Below are 18,188 nucleotides of genomic sequence, written 5' to 3'. Positions count from 1 at the left end.
GACGTCTAGTCGACGTTGGGTTTTGGTTGCCATACCTGACGACTGTATATCAGTATTTGACGTCAATATGACGTTGGCTTTAGACGTTGGCTCGACGTTGGATTTTGGTTAGTTAAATGCCACAACCTAAAAACAACGTCAAATGATGTTAGAATCTGACGTTGTGTGGACGTTACCATTATGACGTCTAGGCGACGTTGGGTTTTGGTTGCCATACCCGACGACTGTATATCAGTATTTGACGTCAATATGACGTTGGCTTTAGACGTTGGCTCGACGTTGGATTTTGGTTACTTCCCAACACAACCTGAAAACAACTAAATATCAACGTCAATTGACGTCGGTCTTGGACGTCAAATAAACGTTGTCATTAGACGTTGGCTTGACATTGAATTTTGGTCACCTGACGTCGCGACCTAAATCCAACCTAATATTAACGTCATATGACGTTGTGTGCCTGCTGGGATATATTAATTTTGAAACGTAAGTCAGAATTCTGAGATTTAAATTCAGAATTCTTAAAAACAAAAAACAAACAAAAAAAGGTCATAATTCCTAGACTCAAACTGGCCAAACCGGCTCTTTCCAACATGAAACAGCCTGGAATATGTGCCTTTTTCCAAAAGGGAATTGTCTTTAGTTTCTCTTTCTTTGTTTCCAAACCAGTCATTTAATGTTTCATTTCACTAAAGATGCTACCTTAGAAGGCAGCTGCCTATGTAGTCAGCACAGGTAGATCAAAGAAAAAAGCCTCAGTCTAAAAATGCTTCAATCCCATGCAAACTATAAAAGAACTTCACGTAAGTTGATTGGTCTCCTGCAGTCATCAATATTTACGAATCCAGCGTGTACTTGCCTTTTGTATGATGAAATTGATGAAGAATAGAGCAGTCAGGATGAAGTAGCCGTGCTCTCTGTAGATGGTATCCGGTGAGCAGATGCTGGAAGCTTGCCTCGGGGGTCTGCTTGCTCTTATGACAGCGCCTTGGGAATTTAGACATCAAAATGGTGCACATTGAGTCTGTGCTAAATATTTCATGCAAAAGCTAGCTGATAAATGCCTCACTTCATAAAGCTATTTTCCCTCTTCACAAAACAGATAGCATGCAATTATAAAATCCAATATAAAATATTAATTCTGGAGTTTTTCCTCAATTACTAAGCAGGTAGTTGTTCAACATACAGATCACTTTCTGCTGTTATTTCAGTTAAGATTGATTTTTGTAATCATTCTATCTGGGTTTTTTGAGACCTTAGTGCTGTATGTGTAAAAAAATTAACTAGTATTTCCGGCAAGCACAATTTGACGCTATATAATGCAAGGAGTGGTTGTTAAGGGGTTCTACTAAGAGGTTCTAAGTTGCTTGAGGGATTGCTAAGATGTGGCTAGGTGGTTGATAAGGTGTACTAGGGTGTTCTTTGTTGCTGTTACTTTTGCTCATAATCAGAGGTCACCTGTCATGCATGTTTGAACCAAATAATAGTAATCATAATATCATAGAGCCTTGGTGGTGAGCTTTTGAATCGGATAGTTTAAGAAAAATTGTACGTGCACTTTCAGGCTGCATTATTTTACTTGCATTATTCAGGCTTCATTGGCAATGCTGGTCTGTATAGTGTCACAACCTGGTTATTGTTTTAGTTGGATCGCTGACAAATAACATGCACTTTTTTTGTTTGCTTTCAAGATGCATTTTTAACACATAATATCATATACTCTCAAAAAAAAAAAAAGATACAAAACTGTCACTGGGTTGTACCCTTTCAAAAAGTACTAATATGTACACTTTTGTTGTCAAATTGCACTTTCAGAGTGCTAATATGTACAAATTGTTCCTTTTTCTGACAATGTAGAGGCTTGAGGGTGTGCTTTTGTGACTTGCACCTTTTTAAGAAAAAAAAAGTTTGTGCACTTTTGAGATTTTTACAGAAATACTTCACCCAAAATGAAAAGTTTATCATTTATTCACCCTCCTGTCATTCCAAACATGTATGAGTTTCTTTCTTATGTTGAACACAAAAGAAGATATTTTGAAGAACCAAACAGTCGTTTGTCCCCATTGACTTCTATAGTATTTCTTTCCCTACTATGGAAGTCAATGGGGACAAACAGCTGTTTGGTTCTTCAAAATTCTTCAAAATATCTTTTGATTACCAGCATTTTTCAAAATATCTGCTTTTATGTTAAACATAAGAAAGAAACACACATGTTTGGAACGACACAAAAGTGAGTAAATGATGATAAAATGTTCATTTCTGGGTGAACTATTCCTTTAAATTTGATATGTAATATCCAATATTAATTACAGCATTTATATACATTTTTTAAACGTTATACAGTTTCACAGTTCGTTTAAATGATCATGCAATAAGACTAATTTCAAAAAGGAAGTGCAAAAATATTGACTGTTCTCTAACAGGTTTCCCAAACCCTCTGTCTGCTTTTCCATAGGTTCAGCAAACGCAAAGTCCCGCCCTAAACTCATGTGATAGGTTGATTCAAAGTGTTGTTCTACACTTATGGCACTCAAGTAAAAAGAGCAATGTTTTGATTTTGTGTTTACAATATTCAGGGGAATCAGCCTATGAATGGTTTACTTAGTTATCTCTGCATATTGAACTTGAATATATGAAAGTATAAAAAAAACAAAATTAGACACACTCCAGCTCTAAAGAGGCTATTGAAAATATATCAGACGTAATAATCTCTAGGGGCGTCTGTCTTTTTCTCGAGTGTTTGTCTGGGCCTTCTCTGCGTTCATTACATTACCATTGTAATGCCAGTAGTTTCTTTGTCATGAAGAAACCTGTTTGGTCATGAGAAGAGTGTTTGCTCTGGCTGATCCATAATGCGCAACAGAAACAAGTGCTTTAATGAGCAATGTAGAGCAGATATTGTGTCTCAGACCGCCGTAATGAATATGATAATACTTCCTTTATTTTTGTGATATATGCAGCGGTCCACAGCTTTTCATGCAAGACCGAGCTCATAAATAACGTGGACAGAGTTTTAACATTTAATTAATGACATGCACAAGCAGCGTAGTTAAAAGCGGCGTCTCGTGCATGCATAATTACGGCCCATTGTTGCATGGCCACGTCGGGACGGTGAGGGGGCGGCGTGGTCTTGTCTGATCCAGCAACAGAGATTCCAGCGGCCCGAGTCTCTGCAGAGCTCATCATTAACAGCAGAGAGAAAGCTCTGACTGAATACATCATCTTCGTGGGTGGGAGTTGACAGTGCAATAACTTCTTGTTTTGATCTATTGTAGCGGAGTGTGGGGGAAGTTTTAAAGGTGAGTCATCCGGACGGATACTGTCTCCCGGATACCCGTTTCCGTATGACAACAACCTCCGCTGCACATGGACCATCGAGGTGGACTCCGGCAACACTGTCAGGTGACTGATTATTAATGTGGAAACACAGCTCATTAAGTCACTGGCGAGGGATTAATTCATATTTTAGCTTGATACGTACTGTCAGTGTCTTGGTGATATTGAAGCACGGATTGCTGAAAGCCATAATGGGTATTTAGAGAGCCGGTTGAAGGCATTCATTTGAGGAACTGCACAGGAGAGAGTCAAGCTTATTAATGTTAAACGGATTGCAATGACCCTGACCTCAAGTGAAGTATATCTACCTCTACATGCTGGAAAATGTCATCTTGTTTTGTTATGATTGAGGTCTTTGACCTGTTTACAGTGTTGCATGAGGGATGAGTTTTCTCAGTAAATAAATGATTGAAAGTCTGCTTTAAACCATTATTGGTAACACTTTACAATGCAGTCCCATAAATCCATGTTAGTTAATGCATTAAAGTATATAGTAAATACAAATACAACTGTTAGTTGTTTGTTCATATCAGCTCAGGTCCAATAAAGGTAAAGTGTCTTTTTTTTTGGCAATATTGGCATCAGTAAATCAGCAAAATAATAATGTTTTTCAAACTGTCATATTAGTTTCTATTATTGTGCTTTTATGGTGCTTTTTTTGTAGCTTGACAGCATCAGAAATGTTGCCTGCTGAAGTACAAAAATGACTAATAACTTAAAATTAAAATATCAAAATCATTTAAAGTGTATGTGCTTTAGAAGTACTTTTCTCACTTAGTTCATGTTAAAGGGATAGTTCACCCAAAAATGAAAATTATGAATTTCTTTCTTCCTTTGAACATAAAAGAAAATATTTTGACGAATGTTGGTAACCAAACTGTTGCTGGTTGCCATTGACTTCCATAGTATGGAAAATAAAAAGAAAGAAATAAAAACTACTATGGAAGTCAATGGGGACCATCATGGCAGATGTTGTGAAGTGTTACTTTTTTTTTTAGTCTGCAGTTCTTGGCTTTTGATACGGAGGCATCGCATGATATCCTGAAGGTTTGGGACGGGCGTCCAGAAAACGAGATGGCTCTGAAGGAAGTGAGTGGTTCACTGTTACCCGACGGCATCCACAGCACTCTCAACGTGGTCACCATCCAGTTTGAGACGGACTTTTACATTAGCAAATCTGGATTCGCCATTGACTTCTCAAGTAAGTACTTTTCTTTCAAACCAGAGAGTTTCGCAGTTCACAGTTCTAGTATCAAGTAAAATAAAATTAGCTAATGAAGCCTTTTAGATGAATGGTAAAACATTTTTAGTAGAGGTGGATGGCATGACTGAAATGTTCCATAATTTTCAAACTATTAATTTTATATTTTACAGTAATGGTGTGGGTCATGATTATAGTCGCATGTGCTGGAAATTAGAGTTTGATTAATCTTTCCTGAATCACTCTAACACTTCATTTCAGTGAATCGATTCAAAACTTTGATTCATTTGTGTCATGTCCCCCATTTTTCATATATAAAAACAGTTTAAATAAAAATGGCATTCTGTGTGAACATAAATGTGGCTGCTTATTTCTCTGAGGTTATATTTGTGCATATGAATAAAAATAAATAACTATACTATTTCAAAAAATTTAAGGAGGAATAATATTTTTTGATGTTTTTGAAAGTAGTCTCTTGTGCTCACCAAGGCTGCACTTATTTGATCAAAAATAGTAAAACTGTAATATTGTGAAATATTATTGCTATGTAAACTGTTTTCTATTTTAATATATTTTAAAATGTAATTTATTCTTGTGATCAAAGTTGAATTTTCAGCATCAATACGCCAGTCTGATTTGCTATTGAAGAAACATTTGAAATAGAAATCAAGCATTTGAAATCATTTGTAACATCATAAATAAATTTACTGTCACTTTTGATTAAATGAATGCAACCTTGCTTAAAGTATTCATTTGTATCAAAAAAGTAACACTGCTCCCAGACTTTTGAATTGTAGTGCATGTTCCTTGTGTAGTGCATGTTTAGTGAAGAACAGTGTAGCAAAGATGCATTGATTTTATTTTTTTTATTATTATACATTTTTACTGCATTTTACTTTTTTGCATGAGACATTTTGAATGTAATTCAATGAATGCTTAATGTAACTCAGCCAAGCCCCCAGTGAGCCATTGTTCACTACCGAGGCCACGCAACCTCATTTCCGAACGGGAAGTGCTACCTCCTACGGAGATATCCTGGTAAGTGAAAAGTGAGCACAGCTGGTCACCGTTCCCAATTTGCAGGTTCAGTGGCGACCGCCTGCAGGGACCCGGGGACGCCCATGAATGGCAGCCGCAGCGGAGAAGGCAAAGAGCCCGGCGACACGGTGACCTTCGCGTGTGATCCGGGCTACGACCTGCAAGGCGAACCCAGGATCACCTGCATTCGGGTGGACAACAGATTCTACTGGCAGCCCAGTCCTCCTACATGTATCGGTGAGATTTATTCAGTTTGCAGCAATGCCGCCTGAGGCCTGAAAAATACAGGCGGCCTCTCATTTCACACTTGTCAGCTCTGACGAAATGTCTAAAATAACTAGCCGGAATGACTTGAATCACTCTTTATAAAAGACCTGGAATAATAAATCTCTTTGAAGGAAATTTCTTATCACATGCCCAGTCAGCGCTTAAACTTCTGGGTTGTGGGAAACTGGGGTGAAGACTTCCCATGATAAATGCTTCTAGGAAACTGCATTTATTTTCTGGATAGCGGGAGTCTGTGGAACCTATTTTCTTTCAACTGCATTTAAGTTTGAGTCACATTTAGACATTTTAAAGGTCAATCCGGTTTAAAGGCAGAGCAGGAGCTTAGGAACGATTTGAATGGTGGGGGGCGGGAACTTATCATCTTTGCTCATGAATATTAACGAAGTGGTATGAATTTGAATCATAGCTAGTTATTGAATGATATATTAGCCAACATGGTCATTTACACATGTGATATCTAGCCATTTTGAGATAAAGTAGCAGTGGGAGGGAAAATTTAATATACTTTATTAACTAAAGATTATTATTAAATGATCTGTTCCAGCTCCTTGTGGTGGAAACATTACAGGCTCATCTGGATTCATTTTGTCACCGAATTTCCCCCATCCATACCCGCACAGCAAGGACTGCGATTGGTTCATCACGGTTCACCCTGATTATGTCATTTCCTTGGCATTTATCAGGTAAGATTTTACCTTATGTTTGTTTTTAATTTAATTTAAATTTTATTTTTATAGTTCATTTTTATTTGAGTTTTAGTTTTACTTATTTGTAGTAAATCAAATTAAACTATGAAAATTAGAAATGTTGCCTTATTTTATTTCAAGTACTTATTTCACTAAAAAAGTTTATTCCAACCTACTTTAAAAAAAATCCCCCTAAGCGTCTCAGCCTTTTAATGAGACATGTATATATATGTGTATTTCTTTCTTGCTTTTTTATTTCTCAAGATGCATAAACTACCTGGACATTTTGACTTTGTTCTGCAAAAAAAACCATCAAACTGAATTCTTGAAAAGGTTAATCATAGAGGAAATGTTTTCATGTCATTGTCAGAGTGATTTGCATTTTTAATGTTTCTTTGAATAAATTATTACATCTGAACATATAAAATGAGTGTCACATCACTGACCCATAACTGGTTCCATCTTAGAATGTAAATTAGAATATGGTATTGATATCAGACTGTGATCTGTGCTCAAAAAACCCAATTAATTCCAATTTAACATATGACTTATAACTGTGTTTTTATCAGTGTAGTAATTGGAAAAATCTCTCTAGATTGATATTCTCAGAGAGGCGTGCGAGCCGTAATTTCAAGTGCCATTATTACATTATTTACAAATTTTCTCAAATTAATGGCATATTGTTGGTGCGTTACCATTTTAGTCTCGGGACAATAAACAAATCTTCATAATGACATTAATACAGCAGTCTGCTCTCATTGCAGTACTTAATGTGAAGTGCAGTATTTTCTGACTACATTTTCCCAAAGCATCGCTGTGCCATTTATGTGCATTTTCCACCCACATCGGATGTTTCCACTTCATAACATTTCCCCCACCTGAAACATACAGAAAAGCCTCTTCAAAACATTTTCTGCCTCAAATGACCCAAAAGGTCTTTTAGGAAGATCACAGGCACAGGTTTTAACAGCCTCAGCCGGGCACACGGTGGAAACTGGATAGAGCTTGTGATGTTGTCGACAAGCACTTGATAAATTTTCATGTTTATAATAGGATGCTGCTTACTTTCTCTTCCCTGTTTTACAGCCATCACACTTTATAAGCAATTTGCATGTCTACACTGCAAAAAATGAGTTTTCTTTTTTAATTTTAAGCATAAACTGATCTTTTATATCTGATATATATTTTTCTTTCTGAAAACAAGACTTATTAGCTTAATTGTTTTGCTTCTGAAGTAAATGTATTTTGATTATTTAGATATTTGTACTGGAATTTAATAAAAAAAAAAAAACGTGACATGTTGAGTCTTTTTCTTTATTTTTGTTTATGCTTAAAATAAGAAAAAAAACGTGCTAATGGGATAAAAAATATCTTGTTTTCCCTTTGAATTAAGTTCATTTTTCTTATTGTCAGATATTTGTCCTGTTTTAAACATAAACCCACTTGATTTTGATACATTTTTCAGAAAACAACATAATCTCTTAAGTCATTTCCTCCTTCAGTAAATATATATTGATTCAAGAATTTTTATAATGGAAAATAAGACAAAATGCATGGTAATAAAGTCATTTTTGCAGTGTAGAAAAGCTAATGTGTGATTGCTGTAAAACAGGAAAGATAAAAACGAGCAGCATCCTACTGAAAACATGCTTGTTGACAACATCGCAAGCTCCACTCAGGTTTCTCTTCTCAAGTAAATGTATCTTCATTGTAGAATGTTTAGATATTTGTATTGGAAAACAAGATGAAAATACTGGGTGAGAAATCATTTTTGCAGTATATACCAACATTTAATGGGCTATTTCACCCAAAAGGCAAGTTTATATCATTTCTGATCGTTTGCAAATCTTCACACAGCAGTTTTTCAGTTGACAGCGAGCAGTGACCATATTAAAGTTCCAAAATATACACCATATGTGCTATCAAAGTAGTTTAAATGACTGTGTGCTAAAATCTCACTTTTTGATGCCTTTTTTGTCATCCCCTTTGTGTGCAATGATTTGCACTGACATGCTGACAGAATTTTCATTTGTGGTTGGACTAATCCTTCAGGAGGAGTAAATTGCTTAGAAAAAGTCAATAGATCGCTGTGTTTTGATCCTATACTTGTCTTCTCTCAGTTTCAGCATTGAGCCCAACTATGACTTCTTGTACATCTACGACGGACCTCACAGCAACGGTCATCTGATCGGCACATTTCAAGACAGCAAGCTGCCAGAAAAGGTGGAAAGCAGCTTCAACATCATGCACATTGCCTTCCGCAGCGACGGATCCGTGAGCTACACGGGCTTCCATCTGGAATACAAAGGTAATTGCTCTTTTGTTTCGGCCTGGTGCTTAAAGAGGCTGTTCTCAAGCTGGATTTGTGCCCTTGAGAGATGCACTTATTGATTTTTATCGATTGAGGCCCAGTAAATGATGACAGTGTTCATATTTTGGTAAACGGTTCCTTTAAGATTGACATTAAATACTGTTTCAAGAAGCTTGAGCGCAAACTGGAAAGTTTCAAAGGTTGATAGTGACTCACCGCTTGGCATTTTCATCCCTTCAGATCTTTTCATCTTCTACAGCTTTATCATATGCCATATGTCTTGTGTTCCTCTCCCGTATAGCTAAACTGCGTGAGGCTTGTTTTGACCCGGGCAGCGTGATGAATGGCACTCGGTTGGGTGGAGACTATAAGCTGGGCTCAACTGTGACCTTCCACTGTGATCCAGGCTACCAGCTCCAGGGTTATTCCAGTCTCACCTGTGTCATGGGCGACACCAACAGACCCGAGTGGAACAGAGCTCTGCCCAGCTGCCAAGGTGCGCTCACGTTCCCATCTGTATTGTGCTTAGAACATCCCTTTACGACCCAAATACCTGCGTGACACTATTTTTGGAGCTGTGTGGGATACAGCGTCTGTTTGCGCGTTTTATCCTACAGTAGTTTTGAATGAAAGTCAAAATTGTACCGGTTTTCTTTTCATCCAGATCAATACGAGGGTGTTTACATGTACTCCAAAACACTGATAACTTTTGAAAAGAATCATTTGAAAAATACATTTTGCAAATCAATAAACCGCATACTAGAAAACTGCCACCTGTTAGATGGTGTATAAGCTGTCAGAAAAGGGCAAAATCGAGGTGTGACAACCTTTCGCTAATAAAAGATCATCATTTAAGGCATTTTTGTGACTTTACACTTCAGCTGATTAGGCATAATTAGTAAGATAGGCATGTGAACTCTTAATGAGTGTCAACAAAACCCTGATAATAAGTATCAAAAATCACCTCATTATAAGAGTCTGGTTTATGAGTTTACATGCAAAGCAATAATCCCACAGACATAAAATGAAGTTTTGCTTCATGGTGAAGTTGCAGAATCTGAAATATTTCTGAGAGGAAGTGCTGTATGTAGGAAGGAGCTTGATTTTATAACTTATTTATCTGAAGTTGTTTGAGAGGCAGAGCAAGTCAATACATTTTGATGAAAAATTATGAATAAAAACACTTTTATGTGGAATAATGTGCACTGATGAATCATTCTTAGTAAGGTCAGTGATGTACATTAAGAAATTAAATCGGGTCAATTTTGATTTCATGTTGATTTAAAATGTAAGACGAATATTGAATAAAAATGCAAAACACTATCCCCCGGTTTCACAGACAAGGCTTAAGTCTAGTCCTAGACTAAAATGTAAATCTGAGCTCTTTCAAATGAAAGAAACTTGCGCTGACTGATCTTAAAATATATCAGTGCCTTTGTTTTGTCTGAAGATGCACACCAGTAATGTTTTTTTCCTAAGCACGTTTATAAAAATGACTTAAATGTCCTAATTGAACTATGGCCTAATCCTGGCTTAATCTAAACCCTGTCTGTGAAACCGGGCCTAAAAGTATTTGCATGTAGAACAAAATTGAGGTAACATGCTTAAATTTGAAGGTAAAATAAAATGTATTGATTGGGTTTGTTAATAATGTATAAGGTTTTACAGGTAAAATTATATTGTTTAAGGTGTAATATTTCCTTGTGTAAAACATATTTAATAAAAAATGCATGATTTTATGCATTGAAAATTGTTTTGATTCAGTATTGTTGCTATTAACTATAAAACTAATAAAAATAGTTTTCAATATTTGAAATAAAGCTGAAATAAAAGATACATATTTAAAAAAGACAAAAACTTAATAAAAAATTGAAAATGTTTTCGAATAAAAGCAAATTCAAAATATTAATAAATGCTAGAATAATATACAAATAATGCTAAAATAATACTGATTGGATTGTGACTTATAGTTGAATGTTTGGATGAGCAGAAATGTTATCCAGATTTTGATTATATTTATGACTTTTTTCAGATGAAATATTACTGTTGAAGATGACTGCATGCCATTGCATGCTATTAAGTTATTAAATGTAAGTGGTGTAAGCAGGGGCGGATCTAGAAAATATTTTTTTAGGGTGGCAAAGGGGTGGCATGGGGTCTATGAGGGGTGGCAACACCAAAGCAAGCGCCCATGCATAGTTTTTGGGGATTTATTGTCTGACATTATTGCATTACCATTAAGAAATCATCTATACTGTTTAAAATGAAAAATAAATACATTTCAATATCAATCATGGCACCAAGTCAATACACAATATAAAAAACTTCAACAGGTTATGTTTCTGAGCTTGTATCATTAAAGACGAAATGCGGTTCTATTAATATTAGGCTACTTAGATGGTATAAATCACCTTTTAGTGCAAGTTTAAGAGCAAGTTAAGAGTAACACTTTTGAATTTCCTAACATTAGAAAGAAGTACAATAATATCAAAGTATTAAAAATGGATCAGTTTTGAAAACAATGTATGATTTTCTGTTATTACCAGAGATGGGAATGTCTGTAATCACCCAGAACACACTATCAATAGTCTAGCAACACCCTAGCAACTGCATAGCAACCACTCAGACTATCTAGCAATCAACTAGCAACACTTTAGCACACATCTAGAACATCTAACTGACCAAACTATTTATGTTTCTTAAACAAGATTTTAAGACAAGCCAGCATAAATTTGTCTTTAAAAAATAAATTTGCCTATTAAATTCTCGAGTTTGTTACAGCAGGACTGATTCTGATTGGCTGTCAATGTTTTTATCGTTCATCAGCTGGAAACAATTTGTTTTTATGTGATTCCAACGATATCGTTTCTCTTATCGTTATAGTTGTAGTGTGGCTATACTTTAATATTGATTACGATTTTTAGAACTATCTTTATCATTATCTTTATATTTATCGTTCTTGGTGTGAATGGGCTGCTAGAGATAACCATGAATCAGTCAAAGTCAAGTATTTGTTCCCTGTGCAAACAGAAATGTACAGAGAGGTCTTTGTATCCATATATTTTATAGAGGACACACGTGGATGGTAGAGAAATGTATGACAAAAAAATGGCACAAAAGTTTTCACATGTTTATTCATGTTTATGCCTTGAATTGATACTGCACAGATCCAGACTGAAGGCTGGTCTATTGATTTTTCTACAGTTTTTTACTGCATGCATGGATGCATGGCTGGCCTTGCTAGTTGCTAACCCTCTTTGGATGAGTTTGTGTTGGAAATGCATCATATGGAATGAACCGCCCAGTCCGCTGGAACAAAAGCAATGGTTTTTGGTTACAGTGCAGTGGGTAACAACTCCCTATGATTCAGTAATGGCTCATTGTTCTGCGCTATTTTGCAAATGATCTTCACAGAGCTGCTGATATAAAGCATCGCTCCCCACATCTCCTAAGAGACAGTGGAAATGTTATGGAAAGACTTTATATTCAGCATATTTTGTGATGTTTCTAGCTATGCCTGGGAGAGTTGGACTGAAGATGAAAGTTGAGCTGTGTTACTAACTAGTTGCTGACTAATCAGGCAGAGGCATGTTCAGTGGATTCAGATCTCAGTGGACGGTTTCATCAATATGAACTCTGTGTGCTGTTTTAATACATGCTCCTGGTCTGATAATCAGTTTTTTTTTGTAAACTTTAAATAAAACGTAATAACCTGCTCAGTTTCTGAAAATCCTTTCCTTTTTGGTTGATGTTATCAATTCTTGCATTTTAATTTATTTTTCAGCCACATGACTCCATTCTGGTATATACACGTATTTAAGATTTTGGTAACGCTTTAGTATAGGGACGAGTTCTCACTATTAACTAGTTGCTTATTAGCATGCCTGTTATTAACATCGTGGCTGTTTATTGGTGCTTATAATGCACACATTCTGTATGACCATATCCTACCCAATACCTACTGTAAATCTAACAACTACCTTACTAACTATTAATAAGCAGCAAATTAGTAGTTTATTGAGGCAAAAGTCATAATTAATGGTTTGCTAATAGCAAAAATTGGACCTTAAAATAAAGAGTGACCAAGATTGTTTAATGTTTTGAACGTTATTTGAAACAAAAAAACAGTAAAACAGTATTATTGTAAAATAATTAAAAGCAATTTAACAGTTTAAAAGAACAGTTTAATATCTTGTTTAATAAACAATTTATTTATGTGATGGCAAAGCTGATCATGAATATTAAAAACCATTTTGCTGCTTAATATTTTTTTTATTTTTTGTGGAAACCATAATAAACTACCATTCAGAAGTTTTTTTTTTTAACCAAATTAATACTTTCTTTCAGCAAGGATGAAAAAAAAAACCATTTGTAATATTACAAAAATACATGCACAAAAATATTAAGCAGCAAAAACATTGATAACAATAAAAAACCTTAATTGAGCACCAATAGTATTTGATAAGAAATTTTAACAGCAAGTCAGTCTATTAAAATTATTTCTGAAGGATCATGTGACCCTGAGGACTGGAGTAATGATCCTGAAAATTCAGTTTTGCATCACAGGAATAAATTACATTTTAAAGATATTCAAATAGAAAGCAGTTTATTTAGAAGGTAATATTATTTCATAATATTCCTGGTTTTATTGTATTTTTTGATTAAATAAATGCAGCCATGGTGAGCATAAGAGACTGATTCCCAATAACTTTTTCTCATGGAATATCCTATTACACATTCAGATTAGTCAGATTACGGAAGCAGGAGTAAAACTAACATTGAGTTATTTGTGCCTCAACACTAGTTACACATTTTTCTGTTTTTAGGTCTCAAGTGCTAGTCTATGTCTAGATCCGTCTCCTGCCAATTACTCTGCTCTCTGTGCTGTCATGGAGGACGAGACAGCGGTCATAACATTCTTCATTGGTGTTGTTTCAGGCTTGTGCTCTTCCGCCTGGAAAGCATTGATTAATAATGGATGTGTTTGTGCTGGGGTCTCATGTACGGACTGTGTCACCCTGCCACATGTGCGCACAAACCCACAAGGGCTTGACGGGCCATCTGACGGCTCTCTTTTACACTTCCTCCAGCTGTGAGACCAGCTCACGGTGTGAAGAGATGCTGGATTATGCGCTGCGGTTTACTTGTGCCTCTGGAGACGGCGGGGACACTGTGTACATGTGCATGTGTGGACAGTGTGAATTATGGGGGAGTTTGATAGGATTGGTCCTTCACAATGGAAGTCAGAACGAAATATACTTATGATCTGGCTTTATGTAGGTCCATAGTAGAGCTGTGCGATTTATTGGATCTTTACAATATAGTCGCAGTGATTTCACAACATTGTTAAAGTGCTTTTTATTTGGCCATTAAGTTTCCAGAAGTACGTGTGATTATCAGACTAGTCTTTTGTTCTCTCGTGTGAGTTAAGACTGAGATGTTTTATAGCATCTCTTCTTTGTCCAACATGGTTTTAAAGATTAATTTATGTGAATCAATTCAAGTACTGTTGGATCTTCATGTATCAAAATATTATGAAAGATAGATAATAGCTAAATTGATAAATGTTAACTAAAATAGAATATTTTAAAAACTTTTTTGATTTCAGCTAGCTGCTAAGGCAGCATTTCTAGTTTGCATTTAGTGTATCTAGATGTACTAAAAACTGAAAAAAATTAAATTACAATTATTTAAATTAATTCAATATTTAATTAAAATATAGAAAAATCACAAAATCACAACACAATTACTGAAACATTAAAATAGAAATAATTAATCAAACTGTTAATAAAAAGTATAATAGTATTAAAACTAAGTAATACTAAAATAATATTGATTACTGCATATAAATGAAAATATTCAAATACCATTCTTTCAGTTCATATAGTTATGAAAAGTGTTTAAAACATTCCATGATAATTTGATAACTATTATCTATTTTTACTATATTTTACTTATTGCATTAGATATTTGGATATTAATTGGCAGTTTTAAAAACTGAATGATATTCTAAGTATCACAAAACTGAAATTACAGCGTTTAAGTTCAAATTAGTGTACACTGCCCTCCAAAAGTTTGGAAACGCCCTAGAAAAGTGGGGTTTTGGACAATATTGGCATACATCCTTTTTAATTTGTGATAATTTTGCACTGATAAGGGACAACACAAACTATGAAAACATATTTTATATTTTATAGAAAAAACGTAAATTTTCGATTCATCAAAATATCCACCATTAGCGGCTATTAAAGCTCTGCATAATCTGGGCATCTGAGCTGTCAGTTTATTCAAACATTGACTTGATATATTACTCCAAGACTCCTGAAGGATTGCCCAAAGATGATTCACACTGGTTGGACACTTCTTACAGACATCACCATCCAGTTCCTCCCATAGTAGCTTAATTGGGTTGAGGTCGGTTGATTGGGGAGGCCATTCCATGACAGACATGATGCCAGCTGACTCTTTCCTCTCCAAATAGGATTTGCACAGCTTGGAAGTGTGCTTGGGGTCATTGTCTTGTTGGAAGGTTTAGGAAGGTCGGGATGTTTCCAAACGTTTGGAGGGCAGTGTATATCTCTTCAAAATGTTAAGAATTTTAACAAAAGACAAAATAAAAAAAAATTGCATTCAGTTCTTTTTTCCCTTTCAGTACTTCTCTGAATAAGCTATTTCATACAACATATTTTATGTGTGCATATAGTCCACCAGACAAAATAATAAATTAATTTACACAAATGACCCTGTTCAAAAGTTTATGAACGTGATACTTAATGTCTGTTGTTAGCTGTATGATCGATGTCTGTTTCTTTGTTTTGTGTAAGTTGTTTGTCATAAGCAGATGAACTGCCCACTGTTCTTGTGAAAAATCTTCCAGATCCTGCACATTATTTATTTTCCTAGCAGCATATTTCTATTTGACCCCTTTCCAAGAGTGACTGTACGATTTTGACATCCATGTTTTCACGCTGAGGACAATTGAGAGACACATGCACAACTATACCAGTGGGGGTTGAAAACTTTTGGAACTGAATGATAAGGGTAAATAGTACTTGTTTTGTCTTCTTGGGAAACCATTTAAATAATTTCTGCAGCTTCTGAAGGGCAGTACTGAATGAAATAATAAGTGAAGTGAAGTGAAGTGACATACTGCCAAGTATGGTGACCCATACTCGGAATTCGTGCTCTGCATGTAACCCATCCATCGTGCACACACACAGCAGTGAACACACACACACACCGTGAACACACACCCGGAGCAGTGGGCAGCCATTTATGCTGCAGCACCCGGGGAGCAGTTGGGGGTTCGGTGCCTTGCTCAAGGGCACCTCAGTCGTGGTATTGAGGGTGGAGAGAGCGCTGGACATTCACTCCCCCCACCTACAATCCCTGCCGGCCAAGTCCAAGTCCAACTCTCTAACCATTAGGCCACGACTAATAAGATATTTAAGCAAAATGTACACATCATCATCCTTCTCAAAAGTTTTCACCCCCAGATCTTTAATGCATCATGTTGCTGTTTGAAGCTTTTGTAATAGTTGTGTATGAATCCCTCAAGTGTCATCAGTGTTAAAAGATAAATCTCAATAATATAGGCACATTTGGAAAGAAATTAGCACCCTTTGAAAGTAATTGTATAGTTGCTGTACAGTGCATGTGTGCACTTCTTCCTTTGAGACGCAGTCTACATTTATAGATTTGTGAAACTCCAGAGCTGGGAGATGTTTAAATTGACATGAAACATTGTAAACACTTTTCTTGTCATCTGCAGAGATGAACAATTATAACATGAGTCACAAATGATGATGTTCTTCCACTCAGGAGTGAATGATTTCAGCGCTCTGACGTATTGACTCTGTCACCGCATCTTGTTTGATAATCCTCTGAAATTAATATTTCACCACAGAATATTGTGGGATCAGCAATAATAAAACCACACTGAGACTTTGAATTTCACATCAGATAATGCAAACGGGGCAGCAGTTTTCCCACTTGTGCAAGTCAAAGGCTATAAATGTCACTCGAAAGAACGATTTATATTTTGCGGAGTCGTATGACTGGAGGAAAGCTTCTGCCTGCTCCATTAGATCCTAATCACTTTTTTTTCCCTCTTTTGCCACAATTATTTTTGCCCATTTCTCTTGCATTATGCTAAATTGTTTCACTTATTGTGAAGAAATAATTGAAACGGCCTCTAATCGATGATTGCATGAAGACTGTATCTTAAGACTGTATAGGTTGTATTTTAAAGTATGAGATTGAAAAGTGTTATTGTCAGGCCTATAATTCTGTTCTAGCTGGTTGATGAATGACTGAGCGCTGTTAACAATGCCCCCTATAACTCTAGCGCTCCTTCCACAGCTGTCATATCGTGCCACATTATATAGATTTACACCTTGCTGTATGTAGCCTTTGTTAAACATGGTTCAGGTACAGAGTTTCTCCTCACCTTGAGTTAAAGGTGGACTCATTTTTTCCACTTTCCACAAAGCAAAGTTTGACTTTATTTTATTGATATACTTATTATTTTTGACACATTTGTTTTGAAAAATATAGACTGGCATGAGATGGAGTCTCCTATCGGTGCCTTAAATTGGGACTTATCTGTAAAAAACAAATAATTTTAGCAAAACTGAAAATTTTATTTATGTCACATGTTTTTAAATGAAGTGTCAGAAGCAAAGTATATATTATTTTTTTATTATTAACATGAACATTTCTTTCAAGGCGGTATGACACTGTTTATTTCAAGAACTTTTATAAGGCTTTAAATTTTGCAGTGTTATTCAGCTATAATGTAATTACATATAGGACACTTGATCGTCATAATTTTATAAAGAAACATTTTCTCTAAAATTGTGGCTCTAAAATGAAAAAATAATTAAATCAATAAATAATTGTTGAGAAATCATTTAAACAATTGCAGGAAACAATGCATCACAATAATGTTATTTTAGTATTATTTATATACTATTATAGTATTTATTATTATTTTTAATTTTAGTAATTTTGTGCAAAGTATTTTTTAATTTCTGTTTGGCTTGTATTTTTCTTTATAGTAATTTTAGTGCTTCAACTTCTATGCAACAATTTAAGTATTTAATCTAATATTTAATTACACACACACACATATATACTGTATATATATATATATAGAGAGAGAGAATATTTTATTTCAAAATTATATTAATACATGTTCCTGCACAAATAGATGTTGTTTTGTTGTGTTTTTGGTGCTTTTGCACCATATATGTTGCGTTTTTAAAAGAGTCTGGCTAGTTTGAATTTGAAAACACACTGAAACAAAAAAGAAAGAGTGATCCAGATGTTA

At 35.3% G+C, this 18,188-nt stretch overlaps 1 protein-coding gene across 1 annotated transcript in view; it reads left to right on the top strand.

Moving 5' to 3' along the window:
- Positions 1-18,188, top strand: part of LOC306887841 (CUB and sushi domain-containing protein 3-like) — a gene marked incomplete at both ends in the record, with an annotated part of 269,530 nt that overhangs the window by 131,056 nt on the left and 120,286 nt on the right. Inside the window, 6 exons of the mRNA XM_079445841.1 lie at positions 3,273-3,399; positions 4,332-4,534; positions 5,618-5,809; positions 6,405-6,543; positions 8,667-8,854; positions 9,159-9,353. Of these exons, the coding sequence (XP_079301967.1) occupies positions 3,273-3,399; positions 4,332-4,534; positions 5,618-5,809; positions 6,405-6,543; positions 8,667-8,854; positions 9,159-9,353 (1,044 nt within the window). The remainder of the gene's footprint in view (positions 1-3,272; positions 3,400-4,331; positions 4,535-5,617; positions 5,810-6,404; positions 6,544-8,666; positions 8,855-9,158; positions 9,354-18,188) is intronic.

The sequence above is a fragment of the Barbus barbus genome (genome assembly GCF_936440315.1).
Source record: "Barbus barbus genome assembly, chromosome: 21".
Lineage (NCBI taxonomy): Eukaryota > Metazoa > Chordata > Actinopteri > Cypriniformes > Cyprinidae > Barbus > Barbus barbus.
This window is presented reverse-complemented; position numbering and strand designations above follow the sequence as displayed.